General features: G+C 37.6%; 1 protein-coding gene across 3 annotated transcripts in view; it reads left to right on the top strand.

The window, feature by feature from the left end:
- The window catches only part of CDK19 (cyclin dependent kinase 19), a 230,587-nt gene that overhangs the window by 63,787 nt on the left and 148,052 nt on the right, over nucleotides 1–18,748 (top strand). For 2 of the 3 annotated variants that reach the window (XM_066247731.1, XM_066247729.1), the window contains exon 2: nucleotides 15,005–15,065. The exons of the other annotated variant lie outside the window; for it this stretch is intronic. In XM_066247731.1, coding sequence (XP_066103828.1) covers nucleotides 15,005–15,065 — 61 coding nt within the window. The remainder of the gene's footprint in view (nucleotides 1–15,004; nucleotides 15,066–18,748) is intronic. 3 annotated transcript variants of the gene reach the window in all.

Genomic DNA, 18,748 nt, shown 5'->3' with positions numbered 1-18,748 from the left:
CTCTCCCAAATGAAAGAACAGGAGAAATCTCTAGAAAGAAAGTTAAATGAAATGAAAGCAAGCAATTTATCAGATATAGACTTTAAAGTAATGGTTATAAGGATGCTTAAAAGCACAAGAAAGGACACAGAAAAGGACTAGTCAGAAACGAAGACTAAAATATCTGAAACGAATACACTGGAAGGAATAAACAGTACGTTATATGAAGCAGAGGGTCGAATTTGCAATTTGGAAGACAAGGTAGAAAAAAACACCCAAAGTAGCAAAAAGAAAAAAAAAGAGAATAGTTTAAGGCAGTGGTTTTAACCACCAGTCCAATGATTTTAGACTCTGTAGACCAGGGGTCCCCAAACTTTTTACACAGGGGGCCAGTTCACTGTCCCTCAGACCGTTGGAGGGCCGGACTATAAAAAAAACTATGAACAAATCCCTATGCACACTGCACATATCTTATTTTAAAGTAAAAAAACAAAACGGGAACAAATACAATATTTAAAATAAAGAACAAGTAAATTTAAATCAACAAACTGACCAGTATTTCAATGGGAACTATGGGTTTGCTTTTGGCTAATGAGATGGTCAATGTGCTCCTCTCACTGACAACCAGTGAAAGAGGTGCCTCTTCCAGAAGTGCGGCGGGGGCTGGATAAATGGCCTCAGGGGCTGCATGCGGCCCACGGGCCGTAGTTTGGGGACCCCTGCTGTAGACCCAATGATTGTAGACTCTATAATCTCTGTACAATGTCATGGTGATACCTTTTTTGTGGACCAGCATGAAATTTCTAGCATACCAGCACAGGTTTGTGGACTAGCAGGTGAAAACCACAGGTTTAAGGGACTTTTGAGACAACATGAAGTTTAACAATGTGTATTGTAGGGGTACCAGAAGGAGAAGAGAGAGAGTGAGAAATCAAAACCTAATTGAAAAATAATGACAGAAAGCTTCCATAGCCTGGTGAAGGAAAAAAGACACACAAGTCCAAGAAGTGGCCCACAGTCCTAAACATGATGAACCCAAAGAGGCCCACACCAAGACACATCATAATTAAAATGCCAAAGATTAAAGATAAAAAGTTACAGTAGAAAATTATCTGCGAGGAAGCTCCTGTAAGACTGTCAACTGATTTCTCAACAGAAACATTTTGGGCCAGAAGGGACTGGCATGAAATATTCAAAGTGATGAAAAGCAAGGACCTACAACCAAGACTATATTTTTTACCCAGCAAAGTTATCATTTAAAATTGAAGGGGAAATTAAGAACTTCTCTCAAACAAGAAAAAGCTAAAGGAGTTCATTACCACCAAACCAGTATTACAAGAAATGTTAAAGATCCTGCTTGAAGAAGGAGGAGAAAATAGTTAAAATAATAAAATGGCAATGATCCTGTAATAATCACTTTAAATGTAAATGGCTTAAATTCTCAAATCAAAAGACATAGGGCAGCCTGACCTCTGGTGGCGCAGTGGATAAAGCGTCAACCTGGGAACACTGAGGTCGCCGGTTCAAAACCCTGCACTTGTCTGGTCAAGGCATATATGGGAGTTGATGCTTCCTGCTCCTCCCTCCTCTCTCTCTCTCTCTCTCTCTCTCTCTCTCTCTCTCTCTCTCTCTCCTCTCTAAAAATGAATAAATAAATAAAAAATAATAAAATTAAAAAAAAAAAAAAGACATAGGGCAGCTGAATGGCTAAGAAAACAAGACCCACATATATCCTGTGTACAAGAAACCTACCTCAGAACAAAAGATACACACAAACTAAAAGTAAAGACATGGAAAAAGGTATTTTGTACAAATTGAAAGTAGAAAAAAAGCTGTAGTTTCAATACTTAAATCTGAGAAAATAGACTTTAAAACAAAAGCTATAGTAAGAGACAAAGAAGGTCGCTACATAATAAAGGGAACAACCCAACAAGAGGATATAACCCCGTTAAACATTTATGTACCCAACATAGGAGCACCTAAATATATAAAGCAAATCTTATTGGACATAAAGGAAGATATTAACAGTAATAAATTTAAGTTGAGGATTTTGACATCAATGGATAGATCTAGACAGAAAATCAGTAAGGAGACAGTGGCCTTAAGTGACACACTAGATCAGCTGGATTTAATTGATATCTTCAGAGCACTTCACCCCAAAGAAGCAGAATATACATTCTTTTCAAGTGCACATGGAACCTTTTCTAAGGTACACCACATGTTAGGACACAAGTCTTAATATAATTTAAGAAGACTGAAATCATATCAAGTATCTCCTCTGACCATAAATGTATAAAACTAGAAATCCATCACAAGAAAGAAAGGAAAACAAAGGCATGGAGACTAAATAACATGTTACTAAACAATGAATAGGTTAACAATGAGGTGAAGGAAGAAGTCAAAAGATACCCTGAAACAAATGAAAATGAGAACACAGCAACCCAGAATCAATGGGACACAGCAAAAACAATCCATGAAGGAAATTTATGACAATACAAGCCTATCTCAAGAAATACGAAAAATCTCAATCTAATTTTACACTTACAGGAATTTGAAAAAGAACAAGCAAAGACTAAAATAAGTACAAGGAAGGAAATACATAATAAAGGTCAGAGCAGGAATAAATGATATGCAGTCTAAAAACCCCCACGAAAGATCAATGAAACCAAGAGCTGGTTTTTTGAAAAGATAAATAAGATTGACCAACCTTTAACCCAGACTCATCAAGAGGAAAAGAAAGAGGACCCAAATAAAATCAGAAATGAAAAATAAGTAACAACTGATACCAAAGTAATACAAAGGGTTGTAAGAAAATATTATGAACAAATATATGCCAACAGATTGGATAATCTGGATGAAATGGATAAATTCCTAGAACCATACAATCTTCCAAAACTGAGTCAGGAAGAATTCAGAGAATCTGAATAGACAGACTGCAGCTAGTGAAATCGAATCAGTAATCAAAAAACTTCCATCCAACAGAAGTCCTGGACTATGGCCTCACAGCTGAATTTTAGCAAACATTCAAAGGAGAACTAACACCTACCTTTCTCAATCTATTCCAAAAAGTTCAAGAAGACAAGACTCCCAAACCCATTTTCTGCATCATCCTAATCCCAAAAATACATAAGGACACTACAGTGAAAGTATAAGCCAAAAAAATATTTTTTTTTCTCAGATGGGTGCTTCTCCTGTGTGCCCTGGCTGGGAATCGAACCTGGGACTCCTGCACGCCAGGCTGACGCTCTACCACTGAGCCAACCGGCCAGGGCAAGCCAAAAATTCTTAATGGACATAGATGCTAAAGTCCTCAACAAAGTATTAGCAAACTGGATCCAGCAATACATGAAAAAGATTATACACCGTGATCAAGTGCGACTTATTCTGGGGATGTAAAGTTGATACAATATCTGCAAATCAGTAAATATGGTACACTGCATAAATAAAATAAAGGATAAAACCCACATGATCATATCAGTAGATACAGAAAAAGCATTTGATAAACTACTGAATCTGAGAAAATAGACTTTAAAGTCTTTTGTTTTAAAGTATTTTCTCAGATTTAAGTATTGAAACTACAGTTTTTTTTCTCCTTTCAGTAGATAAGAAAAAGCATTTGATAGGTATATATGATAAACTCTAAATGAAGTGGAAATATAAGGAGCATATTTCAACATAATAAAAGACCATATATTACAAACCCACAGCCAACATCATACTCAGTATTTAAACTCTAAGCATTTCTTTTTAGTTTGGGAACAAGACAAGGATGTTTCCTTTCTCTACTCTTATTCAACATAGAACTAGAAGTTCCAGTCACAGTAATCAGACAGGAAGAAGAAATAAAAGGTATCCAAATTGGAAAGGTAGAAGTAAACTAGTATTATTTGTAGATGACACGATACTGTATATAGAGAACCCTAAAAATTCCACTAAAAAACTATAGACTAAATAAATAATTTAGTAAAGTAGCAGGATATAAAATAAATATCCAGAAATCAGTTGTATTTAAATAACACCAATAATAAACTAGTATAAAGGGAAACTAAGAAAACATTCCCATTCACAGTTGCTTCAAAAAGAATAAAATGCCCTGGCCGGTTGGCTCAGTGGTAGAGCATCTGCCTGGCGTGCAAGGAGTCCCGGGTTCGATTCCCGGCCAGGGCACACAGGAGAAGCGCCCATCTGCTTCTCCACCCCTCCCCCTCTCCTTCCTCTCTGTCTCTCTCTTCCCCTCCCACAGCGAGGCTCCATTGGAGCAAAGATGGCCCCGGCGCTGGGGATGGCTCCTTGGCCTCTGCCCCAGGCGCTAGAGTGGCTCTGGTTGCAGCAGAGCGACCCCCGGAGGGGCAGAGCATTGCCCCCTGGTGGGCGTGCCGGGTGGATCCCGATCGGGCGTATGCGGGAGTCTGTCTGTCTCTCCCCGTTTCCAGCTTCGGAAAAATACCAAAAAAAAAAAAAAAGAATAAAATACATAGGAATAACTTTAACCTAGGATGTAAAAGACCTGTACTCAGGAAATTTTAAGACACTGAAGAGAGAAGTTGAAGAAAATACAACTAAGTGGAAGCATATACTGTGTTCATGGATAGGAAGAATTAACATCATTAAACTATCCAGACTAACCAAAACAATCTATAGATTCAGTACAATTCCTATCAGGGTACCAATGGTGTTTTTCACAGAACTGGAACAAATATTCCAAAAATTTATATGGAATCACAAAGACCCTGACTAACCACTGCTATCTTGAGAAAAAAGAACAAGGTTGGAGAAGTTACACAATCTGACATCAAAGTATACTACAAGGTCATAGTAATCAAAACAGTATGGTACTGGCGGAAAAACAGACACATTGAAAAATATTCAGTGGAAGAGAATAGAGAGCTCAGATATAAACCCATGTACTTATAGTAAAATAATATTTGACAAAGGAGGCAAAAACATACAGCGAGTTAAAGATAGTCTATTTAATAGATGGTGTTGGGAAAACTGGATAGGTAAGTGCAAAAAAATGAAACTTGACCCCGTTCTTACACTATACACAAGAATAAACTCAAAATAAATTAAAAACTTAAATGTTATACTTGAAACCATAAAAATTACAGAAGAAAAACATGGATAGTAAAATCTTGGACATTTCTCTTAGCAATATTTTTTCTGATAGATCTTCCTGGGCAAGGAAAATAAAAGGAAAAATAAAAAAATGGGACTATGTCAAACTAAAAAGTTTTTGCACAGCAAACAAAAATGTCAACAAAATGAAAAGACAACCTTCTTTGGGAGAATATATTTGCTAATGATACATCTGATAAGGGGTGAATATCCAGAATTTATAAGAATATATAATTCAACAGCAATGAAACAATCCAATTAAAAAATGGGCAAAGGCCTGACCTGTGGTGGTGTAGTGGATAAAGCATTGACTTGGATGGAACACTGAGGTTGCAGGTTCGAAACTCCAGGCTTGCCTGGTCAAAGCACATATGGGAGTTGGTTCTTCCTGCTCCTCTCCCCCTTCTCTCTCTCCCCTCTCTAAAATGAATAAATAATATCTTTTTTAAAATGGGCAAAAGACCCAAATAGTTCTCTAAAGTGGACATACAGATGACCAATAGACATGAAAGATGCTCAACATCACTAATCATCAGGGAAATGCAAATTAAAGCCACAGTGAGTTAGCTCACTTTTGTCAGAATGGCTATCGTCAATCTACAAACAACAAGCGTTAACAAGGATGTGGAGAAATGGGAACCTTGTATACTGTTGGTGGGAATGCATATTAGTGCAGCCACTATGGAAAGTAGTATCTAATTACCTCAAAAAATTAAAAATGGAACTGCCATATGACCCAGTGATTGCACTTCTGGAAATTTATCTGAAGAAACCCAAAACACTAATTTGAAAGAATATATGCACCCCCTGTATTCATTGCAGCTTTATTTACAACAGCCAAGATTTGGAAGCAGCCCAAGTGCCCATCAGTAGATGAGTGGATAGAAAAAGCTGTGTTTTATTTATACAATAGAATACTACTCAGCTGCAAAAAAGAAGGAAATCTTACCTTTTGAGACAGCATAGATGGACCTGGAGATGATTATGTTAAGTGCAACAATCCAGTCAGAGAAAGTATCATATTATTTCACTTACATGTGGAATCTAACAAAATAAAAGAGAAACACTCAGAGAGAGCAAGCTGACAGCTGTTTGGGGTAGGGAGGGTTGGAGGTCCTAGCTGAGTGGTTGGAGGAATTGAGCAAGGAAAAAAAGAGAAAAACTTGATGGATATGGATAACAGTGTGGTGATTGTTGGGGGGAGGGGTATGAGGGGGAGCAGAGAGGTGCAGGAGAGTATAGGGGTGATAAATGGTGGAGGACAGAGAATTGACTTCGGATGGTGAATACACAATATAGCACACAGTTGATGTGTTGTGGAATTTTGCACCTGAAACCATATAATTTTGTTAACCAATGTTACCCCAATAAATTCAATAAAAAGAAAAAAGCGTGCCTGCGGTGGAGCAGTGGATAGAGCGTCGGATGCAGAGGACCCAGGTTCGAGACTCTGAGGTCGCCAGCTTGAGCGTGGGCTCATCTGGTTTGAACAAAAAGCCCACCAGCTTGAACCCAAGGTCGCTGGCTCCAGCAAGGGGTTACTCGGTCTGCTGAAGGCCCGCGGTCAAGGCACATGTGAGAGAGCAATCAATGAACAACTAAGATGTTGCAATGCGCAATGAAAAACTAATGATTGATGCTTCTCATCTCTCTCCGTTCCTGTCTGTCTGTCCCTGTCTATCCCTCTCTCTGACTCACTCTCTGTCTCTGTAAAAAAAAAAAAAAAAAAGAAAGAAAAAAGCGCTATCTTACAGAACTTTTATATTTGAGATAATATACATAAACAATGTGGTATATTGCTACATAGTGGACATTAAAAGATACTGGATTATTCTGTCTAACCAAAAGAACTTGAGCTCATAAAAAATGGAGAATTAAAATGTTGTTCTTGCCCTGGCCGTTTGGCTCATGGTAGAGCATCGGCCTGGCATGTAGAAGTCCTGGGTTCGATTCCCGGTCAGGGCACATAGGAGAAGCGCCCATCTGCTTCTCCACTCTTTCCCCTCTCCTTTCTCTCTCTCTCTCTCTCTCTCTCTCTCTCTCTCTCTTCCCCTCCTGCAGCCAAGGCTCCATTGGAGCAAAGTTGGCCTGAGCGCTGAGGATGGTTCTATGGCCTCTGCCTCAGGCGCTGAGCATGGCTCCAGTTGCAATGGAGCAACACCCCAGATGGGCCAAGCATTGCCCCCTGGTGGGCATGCTGGGTGGATCCCAGTCGGGTGCATGTGGGAGTCTGTCTGAATGCCTCCCCACTTCTCACTTCAGAAAAAAATATATATAAAAATATAAAGCCCTGGCTGAATAGCTCGGTTGGTTAGAGCATCGTCCCTAAGCACAGAGGTTGCAGGTTCTATCCCTGGTCAGGGCACATACGGGAACAGATGTTCTTGTCTTTCTCCTGCTCTCTCTCTTTCTCTCTCTGAAATCAATAAAGTAAACAAAAAAAATTAAAATTAAAAAAAAATTTAAATGCCATCTCTCTAAACTTTCTCATCTCATGGAGATGGGGATAGATATACCCATAATATCTTTGGCCTTTTTTTTTCCCCACAGAGCTTGTTATTCTCTATTTTAACTTCTTGGTATAATGCTTGATGTCTAAATGATCCTCAACAAATATTGTGTGGATGTCTTGCAAAGAGAAAATGTTGTCTGTTGCCTTCTCTTGAACACTTTGAAAGTCGTTTTGAAAAGAAAAAAGATTTATTTACTCAGGATACTTGGTTTGTTTTGGAAGGGAAATGATATTTTATAGTAAAGAAATTAAGCCTTGCCAACTGGCTTGAAATTTTGATGTCTCCTAATATATTTCTTTATATTAGAATTTTTATTCATTTTAGAGAGGAGAGAGAGAGAGAGAAGGGGGGGAGGAACAGGAAACATCAACTCCCATATGTGCCTTGACCAGGCAAGCCCAGGGTTTTAATGATGACCTCAGTGTTCCACTTGACGCTTTATTCACTGCACCACCACAGGTCAGGTGATACTAGAATTTTTGTGATTTAAAATGAAAGAACATTTTACTTAATATGTGTTTGAGAATATGAAAATTTTGAAGTGCTTAAAATGACTATTTCCTTGAACTTCATTAATTGACCCAAAATTTATAGAGTTCTTCTGTGTACTATAGATCTTGTGCTAATACCTCCATCCTCAGAGATTTTCACTTGAGTGACAAAGGCAGACAGGAAAATCAAAATTACATTATAATCGAAAAGTATTATAGTACCTGAATAGAAAAGGTTAAACACACAGGAAGATTGTCTATATATATTTGGTACATGTACATATGTGTTGTCTGTGTCTGTAGGTATATAGCAGAAAAGGTTTTTGCAGGACTTGAAACTTGAAGGATAGAAGGAGAAAGATTCAGAAGGGTGTTCCAAGCAACTTGGGCAAAGGCAGGGAGGATTGAAAAGCCTACTAGTGATTCTTTTTCTTTCTTTTCCACAGTAAGAGAAAAGTTTTAATATACTTTTTATAGTAAATGATACATCAATATACTCTTAAAACTTTGAGATTTTTGACAGTTTGGATGACACAATAAAACTGACCTAATGCCAGAGATTACTATCTCCTGAGTCCATAATATATAGCCTCTTATTTTTTAAACATCAGTCACTATACTTAACAATTTTTTTCTTGTGGTGAGAACTTTTAAGATATACTTTCTTATTAACTTTGAAATATGCAATGCAGTATTTTTAACTGTAGTCACCATTTTATAAGTGTTTCTTTACAGTTGGAGCTTAGGGCTAGGGTAAAGCTGTGGAAATAATTATACGTAGAGGCCAAAGAAATTATCAAAAGGGCCTGTGTGCTAAGATAAGGATTTTGACAATTATGATTTGCATTTTAGAGAGATCACTGATAGCAATATTAAGGTGAGTTTATTAGTTAAATTTAGGTTTACCTAAATACAAGACAAGATAGAGGCACAGACCTTTGAACAACATGGAGGCTAGGGCTGTTCATGCCAGTGTAGTAAAATATCTGCATATAATTTTTGACTCCTCCAATACTTAACTACTAATTGTCTGCTATAGACTGGACGCCTTATGGATAACATGTAAACAGTCGATTAACACATCTTGTATGTGTATTATACTGTATTCTTACAATAAACTAGAGAAAAAATGTTATTAAGAAAATCATAAGGAAAATACATTTACAGTATTTACTGAAAAAAATCTATGTAAGAGTGGACCTGTGCAGTTCAAACCTGTGTTGTTCAGTGGTTAACTGTATATTTCTCAGACTGAAGTCCAGGCTTTGTATGATTACTCTAGGATCATAAAGGACCTGAATTTCTTCTGTTGCTTCACTGTCCTTTGGCATAGCTTCCATTACCCTCTGATCCATAACAAGTTCTGGAGTGTCATCCATAGTTTCTAAGTTACAGACACACTTCCAGCTAAGCCAGTTCCCCTTTAAGTAGCTTTCCTGGAATACCATCCAGTGATTTCTACTTCTAATTCATTGAACAGTCTTAGCAGCAAGGAAAGCCAGAAAGTATACTTTTATCTGGGTGCATGCTGCCCAATATAAAACCAGCGTCTGTTACTAAAGAAGAAGGGGAAAATTGGATATGTGGTAGGCGGCCAGTAGCAACTGCCACAGAGAAGATTGAGAATGGAGGTAGGGAGACCAGTGTGGTACAACACCTAAGTAGTAATACATGTAATCTCTTTAAAACTCGGAGTAGAGAAGTTATTCTGTGGGAAACCTAGAGTATTGGTACAATTTTGATAGTATTTTCATACCTTACTGTTTTAAGTTCTTGGAGCAAAAATTATGCTTTAACTCTTAACTTTTGAGTGTTTTTAAAAACTATCCAGTTAAACTTTTAGTAAAATTACTAAAGCCAGTTACTAAAGCCAAATAACATTGGTAAAAATAGCATTAATAGGAATTTCTTTCTAAAAAATAAATTGAATGATTTTTTTCAACCATGTAACAATATACAGGGTGAGGCAAAAGCAGGTTTAGAGTTGTGAGTATGTGAAAGTTTATTCTTGTACTGTATTAATTATTGTATTATTTTCTATACAAACAACTTTAAACCTACTTTTGCCTCACTCTGTATATTAGAAAGGAACTTACAGTGTTGTTTTTTTTCTGGAAGATGAAATAATGCATGATTTTATTTGTCTTCTTTTACTTTCCTTTTTAGATTTTTATACAGTTAGCACATTTTACTTTTTAAAAAATTGTGATAAAATATACTTAATAATTTTAATAGTACAATTCAGTGGTATTAAGTACATTCATACTTTTTATGCTACCATCACCATCATCTGTCTACAGAACTCTTCATTTTGTAAAATTGAAACCTATTAAAGAAGAAGTCCTGGCCCTGGTCTATGGCTCAGTGGATAGAGTGGCAGCCTGGCATATGGACATCCTGGGTTCAATTTTTGGTCAGGACACACAGGAGAAGTGACCGTTTGCTTCTGACCCCCCTTCTCTCCCTCTTCCCCTCCTGCAGCCAGTGGCTTGATTGGTTGGAGCATGGCCCCAGGCGCTGAAGATACCTGGGTTGGTCTGAGTTTGACACTAAAAATAGCTTTGGAACATGGAGTACATGTGGGAGTCTGCCTGTTTATCTCCCCTCCTGTCACCTAAAAAAAAAAAAAAGAATAAATTCTCATTTCTCCCCTTTTCTAGCCCCTGTCAACTGCTATCCTACTTTCTATTCCTATGACTTTGACTACTTTTGGTACCTCATAATAAGTGGGATTGTGTAGTATTTGCCCTTTTGTGACTGTTTCATTTAATCTAGCATAATATCTTCAAGGTTAATCTATGTTGTATGTGTCAAAATGTCCTTTTTAAGGCTAAATAATATTTCATTGTATGTATATATACGAAACTACATTTTTTTTATTCATCCTTCAATAAAGACTTGGTGGCTTTCATTTTTTGCCTATTATGAATAATGATGCTATGAACATGGGTGTACAAATATCTTTTTGAAAAGCCTTGCTTTCAACTCCTTTGTCTACATAACCACAAGTGGAATTGCTGGATAATATAATTCTATTTTTAATTTTTGAGGAACTGCCATATTGTTTTTTATAGTGACTGCATCATTTTACATTCTCATCAACAGTACAGGGGTTCCAGTTTCTCCATATCCTTGCCAACACTTGTTATTCCTTAAAAAAATTTTTTTTGATAGTAGCCATCCTAATGGGTGTGTGGTAGTGTCTTATTTTGTTGATTTTTTTAGAAGTTTATAAAATGTTTAACAATAAGTTATATAATCACATAGTAGCAAATTTTAAAAATGGAAACAAACTCAAGCTTGTTACTCTATTAGTATTACTTGAATGTTATTCGGATATATGTTCTTCAGTTTTTTTTAGTTTTTTAAAAACTTTTTAGTTTTATATTATAAGCGTTTTCTATTTTTAAAAATATTTTGTATAACAATTGTGTGAATTTAATTATTTTCAGATGATATTGCAAATGCTAAAGAAAAAATATAGTGTGATTGAATATTTAACATTTATAATTGTTTGGCTTCTTAGGTATAGATAAGTGCCTGGGTGTTTGTGTGATTTTAATCCATAGGCTAGAACAGTGATAGTCAACCTGGTCCCTACCGCCCACTAGTGGGGGTTCCAGCTTTCATGGTGGGCGGTAGCGGAGCAACCAAAGTATAAATAAAAAGATAGATTTAACCATAGTAAGTTGTTTTATAAAATTTATCCTGCCAAACTTAGCGAAAATCTGACATAAAGTACTTGGTAAGTAATTTTTATTATATGCTTTAACTTGCTGTAACTCTGCTTTATAAATTTTATAAAGTACAGTTACTTCTCTACTTTATAAATCACCATTACTGTGGAACCAGTGGGCAGTTAGAAAATTTTACTACTAACAGATACAAAAGTGGGAGGTAGGTATAAAAAGGTTGACTACCCCTGGGCTAGATGATATAGTGACTAAAAGTGTGGCTCTAGAAGTAGAAAGTCTGGGTTTGAATGGCAGATCTGCCACCCCTAGGTATGTGGATTAGGCATTTTCTTAAACTCCCTGTGTCTGTTTCTTCATTTGTAAAATGAAAATAATAATAGTACTTATCTCAGAATTGTGAAGACCAAATGAGTTAATAATTGTAGAGCTGTTAAAATTGTCTGACACATCATACATCCTATATAAGTCTTTGCTGTCATTTATTTATTGGGTGGGATTTTTTTCTCTTTGGTTTTTAGAACTATAGTATATGCCATATACAAATAGTTACTGTGTCTCAGATCTTTTTGTTTTTTTATTTTTCCAAAGCCAGAAACGGGGAGGCAGTCAGACAAGACTCCCACATGCGCCTGACTGGGATCCACCCGGCACGCCCACCAGAGGGCAATGCTCTGCCCATCCGGGGCGTTGCTTTGTTTTGACCAGAGCCACTCTAGTGCCTGAGGCAGAGGCCACAAAGCCATCCTCAGCGCCCTGGCCAACTTTGCTCCAATGGAGCCTTGGCTGCGGGAGGATAAGAGAGAGGAAGGAGAGGGGGAGGGGTGGAGAAGCAGATGGGCGCTTCTCCTGTGTGCCCTGGCCGGGAATCAAACCCGGGACTCCTGCAGGCTAGGCTGACGCTCTACCACTGAGCCAACCCGCCAAGGCCTGTGTCTCAGATCTTAACTTAGAATGTCATAAGTACTGCCTTAGAGGATGGTGCAACCAATAAAGTTGTTTTGGGAATTAAGAAAAGATACATTTGAGGCCGATAGTCTTGCGCAAATTGTTAAATTTATAATACAATAAAACAATCTCTTGGGGACTGTGGTCTTCTGGCTGTCATTTAGCCAACTATTTTAGGCTCTTTTGGTAAGTTCCACTTTTTTGCTTTGCCTCTTTGGGCTTCCCCACACGGCAAACCCAAATTTCTTAGCATGGCACTCTATAGGCCCTCTATTTCTTAGTTAAACTTATAAGTTGTTAATTTAGTCAAAAGCACTGACTTAAATTTTGCAAAATATAAAACACTCTGCTATTTTTAATACCTTGTTTTATTTGATATTCAGTTACAAATCTGAGAGATGATTTAATCCTCATTGAACAGCGATGGTTATACTGAGAGGTTAAGAGATCTGAGCCCAATGTCACAGAGCTATTAAGTGACTTAGCTGGAACTTGAACTCAAGCTACCTGACTTTGGGGCCCATGTTTAATAATACTGGTTTCTTTCTTGACATACCATCATGTTTTAGGACAATGCTTTGTTCCTTCTTTTCTAATTATTTTATATATATATATATAAATTTTATTTATTGATTTTAGAGAAAGGAAAGGAGAGAGAGAGAGAGAGAAAGAGAGAGAGAGAGAAACATGGTTTTCCTGTTCCACTTATTCATACATTCATTGTTTGATTCTTGAATGTGCCCTGGCTGAGGACCAAATCTGCAGCCTTAGAGTTTGTATTAGGACAATGCTCTTACCAACCAAGCTACCCGGCCAGAGCCTGTTTGATATTTTTAAGGATTTCTAAATATTGCATAAAGATAACCTGCCCCCTCTTTTAAATTTAAGAGCTAGTACAATTTATCTGATTTTTTTTTCTTAATACCAGCTGCGTTTTGTAATCTTTTATTCCTGTCATCAGAAAAAAAGGAGATGAAATCTAGATCTAAATATTTTACCTGGTTAAATTCTTAATTTTTTACATGAATGTGTTCTGAAAAGCTTTTCAACTTTCATGCTTATATTTATTTTATAATATGGAACAAGGTGGATTTCCCCCATAGTCCTCAGCATATGATAATATCTTAACTCATTTCTTATTCTATTTTTAAAAAAGGGTTTTATTTATTGATTTTACAGAGAAAGGAGGGGATGCTTGAGAAGTATCATCTCATAGTTGCTTTACTTTAGTTTTTCATTGATTGCTTGTCATATGTGCCTTGACCGGACAAGTCCAGAGTTTTGAACTGGCGACCTTAGTGTTCCAGGTCTACATTTTATCCACTGCACCACCGCAGGCTAGTATCTTGCTCATGTCAACATTACTGTCAGACTTAAATCTTAGCATTAGAATATCTTTACAGTTCTACTTTCCCTTTTCCTCTTGGTCTTTGTCCATTTCCAGGTCTGTTTCTTTTGTGTGTGTGTGTGTGGCAGAGACAGAGTCAGAGAGAGGGACAGACAGACAGGAAGGGAGAGAGATAAGAAACATTAATTCTTCGTTGTGGCTCCTTAGTTGTTCAGTGATTGATTTCTCATATGTGCCTTGACTGGGGGGGGGGGGGGCTATAGCAGACTGAGTGACCCCTTGCTTGAGCCAGCGACCTTGAGCTCAAGCTGGTGAGCCTTGCTGAAACCAGATGAGCCCGCGCTCAAGCTGGCGACCTTGGCATCTCGAACCTGGGTCCTCTGTATCCCAGTCTGACGCTCTATCCACTGCGCTACCACCTGGTCAGGCTCCAGGTCTGTTTTTGATTGTTTTTCTCTTATATCCCAAACATTCTCTGGTCCTAGGAAAGAATGTACCTTTGAGCTGCAGGTACCTTTCATTTTGTGAAGTGTATTTTCTATCTATATTCTTTAATATTTCTTCTATATGTATATTGCCTCTCTTACATAATTTTAAAAATTAAATTGTTACTTTCAGCATATATAAATTCATACTTAGTTGCTTAATTAGCATTTCTCACAGTGTAAATCATATCTTTGGTGAGAATATCATTTAGTTAAGGCTCAACTTTTAATTTTCATATATTAGCCACATAATAAATATATAATGAACTCTGAAAGTTATCAATATATTAGATTTGTTTATTGTCAAAGCTAAAATCTGATTTTCTTGGCAGATATGTAGACTTGTGATAGGCATTTGGCATTGTAGGTTTTGGGCAGTGTGACTTTAAATCTACATAAACCTCTCTGCCTTTTGCCTCTGCTGTGTTCATAGATTCCAGGAGGCCTCGTGGGTGGACCTCAGGCGGTGGAGGTTGCAGACTTTTCAGCAGAAGGTAAAGCAGAGCGTTTGCCTTCTGGGGTCATTGTGTGTGTGTGCTGGGTGGGTATGTGACAGGTGAGAACTTTTCACAGATGTCATCATAAAATAATGTAGAATGATACATTAAATCATTCAATTTCACAAAAATTAAAACCATGCTAATACTTGTATAATTTTATTCTGTATTACAAAATTCTGTTAAAAGAAAACTTCAAATAAAACTAAAGACTCTAAATTTCCTTCTCTTCTGTTAACTCAAGTTTAAGAGTGATTAAGAAAAGAGTATATTAGTGTAACTTGTAGTATATGTTATCTAACTTTCTCAGACCTAGCTTCACTGTGATTTCTTCCTGGGAAGTTGTCCAAGTTTTTCATATGTTGTATTCTTCCCTGTTGCTCCTTTTACTGAAAGTTTGCTTCACAATAGAGAGGAAGCTTAATGTGTGACTCATGACTGGAGAATAGACATTCTTTCTATAGGTGCCATGTGCCAAAAATGTTAGTTTCTAATATGCTAATTACCCCTCTCTTCAGAACCTGTTGGTGGTGTGCTGTCTCTCAAGTTCTTGTTTGAGTAGAGAAACAAACACATCCCACATACTTGTTAAGTATGTTTTTATAGAAACCTTCTTAATGAGTTACTTTTAAAGAAAATAATGTGACATAATGTTTCTTTGGATAATGCTTCTTTGATTTTTATAAAAAAATAAAAATATATTGCCATTAATATGCCAGATTATATAGATACTACTCTCTATGAATTTATGAATTTATGAAACCACTTATGAACTTTCTTCAGATTATACCTGAATGGAGTTTTTTTTTTTTTTTTAAGAGTATAACAGCTAACAAAGTTGTAATCTATTGAATAGTTTACAGATACAAACTAGAAAAATGTAACCTAATCTAGTTTTAGATTCTGAATGGAAATTAGAGAAATGTTTTCTTATTTCTTCTGGAAATTATATTTGTTTAGATATCAAGTAAGTGACTGCACATTATACTTTACATTCATACTGCACATTATACTATACCTTATGTGAAATTAACATAGTACATATTTATTAAATTTCAACTATGGGCCTTAAATAGGTTCACTCCATTTTGTGATCAACCTTGTTTTACTATTTCTTTACTTTTCCTCCTATTAAGAGAAGCTGCCTTTTTATTTATTTATTTAGGTTTTGTATTTTTCTGAAGTGAGAAGCGGGAAAGCAGAGAGACAGACTCCTGCATGCGCCCAACTGGGATCCACCCGACGTGCCCACCAGGGGGCGATGCTCTGCCCATCTGGGTAATTGCTCTGTTGCGGCTGGAGCCATTCTAGTGTCTGAGGTGGAAGCCATGGAGCCGTCCTCAGCTCCTAGGCCAACTTTGCTCCAATGGAGCCTTGGCTGTGAGAGGGCAAGAGAGAGAGAAAAAGTAGAGGGGGAAGGGTAGAGAAGCAAATGGGCACTTCTCCCGTGTGCCCTGGCTGGGAATTGAACCTGGAACTTCCACAGGCCTGGCTGACACTCAACCACTGAGCTAATTGGCAAGAAGCTGCTTTTTTAACTGGAGGAAATAGATGGGTTTCAGGCTATATACTGAGTTTTGCTACAATTTTACCTTTTTCCTTTCTTTCACTTTGTTCGGTTGCCATTTCTAGGAAGTAATTCTTGAAGGCCTTTTTATACAATACTTCTTTTTCAGGCTAGCTGGCTATTTTCATGACTGTTGAATATGCAGTCTTATATTTGTTTACCTGATGTGACTGTGGTATATTTTGTTGCCAGTTGAGAATCTCAATAGATAATCATAATCACCAGTAAAGTACTGCCCATATCAAGGAAGAGAAGGACTCTGTTCTCCAGGTTCTCACCAACTTCTCTGAGAAAGATTGATGATATGGATGGTTTAAAAGTATTTTTTAAGCCCTGACTGGTGGTGCAGTGGGTAGACTGTCACCCTGGAGTGTAGAGGTCACTGGTTCAAGCATGGGGTCATTGGCTCAGGGTTGCGCTGATCCCAAGGTTGTCAACTCAATCCCAGGGTCACTGGCTTGAACCCAGGGTCTCTTGCTGGGTCCTGAGGCCACCGGCTCGACTCCTGAGGTTGACATTTTGAGCCCTAGTCAGGGCACATTTGAGAAGCAATCAATGGTACAATTAGGTGGAACAATGTATTGATGTTTCTCTCTCTCCCCCCCTCTCTCACTCTTACCTCCTCTCCCCCCCTCTCTCTTTCCTCTCTCTTCTTCCTTCCCCCTCTTCCTTCCTCCCTCCCCCTCCTTCTTCCTCCCTCCCCCTCTCCCTTCCTTTCTCCTTCTCTTTCTCCCTCTCCCTCTCCTTTCCTCCCTCTCTCTCCCTTCCTCCCTCTCTCCCTCCCTCTCTCTCTCTCCTTTTCTCCCTCTTTCTCTCCCTTCCTCCCTCTTTCTCCCACTCTCCCTCTCCCCCTCTCCCCTCCCCTTTCCTTCTTCACTTCCCCTTCCCTACTCTCACCCTTACACCTCCTTTCTACCTGTCTCTCAAAAAAAAAAAAATAAATTTAAAAAGTATTTAAAATATAATGGACTTTATTTTTTAGAGCAGTTTTAGGTTTACAGATAAGATAGTTGAGTGGAAACTATAGCGAGTTCTCATATATACTACCCCTTTACCAACCCCATACCTCCATCTCCCTACAGTTAACATCTTTCTTTAGTGTGGTATATTTGCTATAATTGATGAGCTAATATTCTTACATTATTATTAAATAAGATCCATAATTTGCCTTAAGGTTCACTCTTTGTGTTGTATATTCTTTGGATCTGACAAATGTACAATGATATGTATCCACCATTACACTATCATATAGACTAGTTTTATTGCCCTAAACACACCCTGTAATCTACTCAGTCATCCCAGGGCCACTGCTTCTGAGCCTCTGGCAACCACTGATCTTTTTCTGTCTTTATAGTGTTTTTACCTTTTCCAGAATATCATAGTTGTAATCATATAGTATGTAGCCTATTCAGATGAACTTTATTTACTTAGTAATAAGCTTTTAAGGTTCCTCCCTGTCTTTTCATAGGTTGATAGCTCATTTCTTTGTAGCACTGAATAACATTCTATTGTTTGGATGTACCACAGTTTATTTATCCATTCACCTACTAAAGGATGTCTTGGTTGTTCCAAGTTTTGGCAACTATGAATAAAGCTGCTCTGAATATTTGTGTGTGGATTTTTGTGTGGATATAGGTTTTCAATTCATTTGGGTAAAATACCAAGGAGTGCAATTACTGGATTGTATGGTAAGAGTATGTTTAGTTTTGTAAGAAACTGCCAAACTGTCTTCCAGAATGGCTTACCATTTTGAATTACCACCAGCAGTGAATGAGTTTTCTTATTGTTCCACATCCTTGTCAGGATTTGATGTTGTCAGTGTCCTAGATTTTAGCTCTTCTATTAGGTATGTAGTAGTATCTTGTTGTTTAGTTTGCCACCCTCTGATGACATATGATGTTGAGTATCTATTTATATGCTTGAAATCTGCATATCTTCTTTAGTGAGATACCTGTTCAGATCTTTTGCCCCCCCCCTTTTTTGGCAGAGAGAGTAAGAGAGAGGGAGAGAGAGAGAGAGGTGAGAAGCAGTAACTTGTAATTGTATCACTTTATTGTTCATTGATTGCTTCTCATATATATGCCTTGACTAGGGGACTCAAGCCAAACCAGTG

The sequence above is a fragment of the Saccopteryx bilineata genome, chromosome 12, assembly GCF_036850765.1.
Source record: "Saccopteryx bilineata isolate mSacBil1 chromosome 12, mSacBil1_pri_phased_curated, whole genome shotgun sequence".
NCBI lineage: Eukaryota > Metazoa > Chordata > Mammalia > Chiroptera > Emballonuridae > Saccopteryx > Saccopteryx bilineata.
The sequence above is the reverse complement of the archived record's forward strand: the minus strand, read 5'-3'. Positions and strand labels throughout refer to the sequence as shown.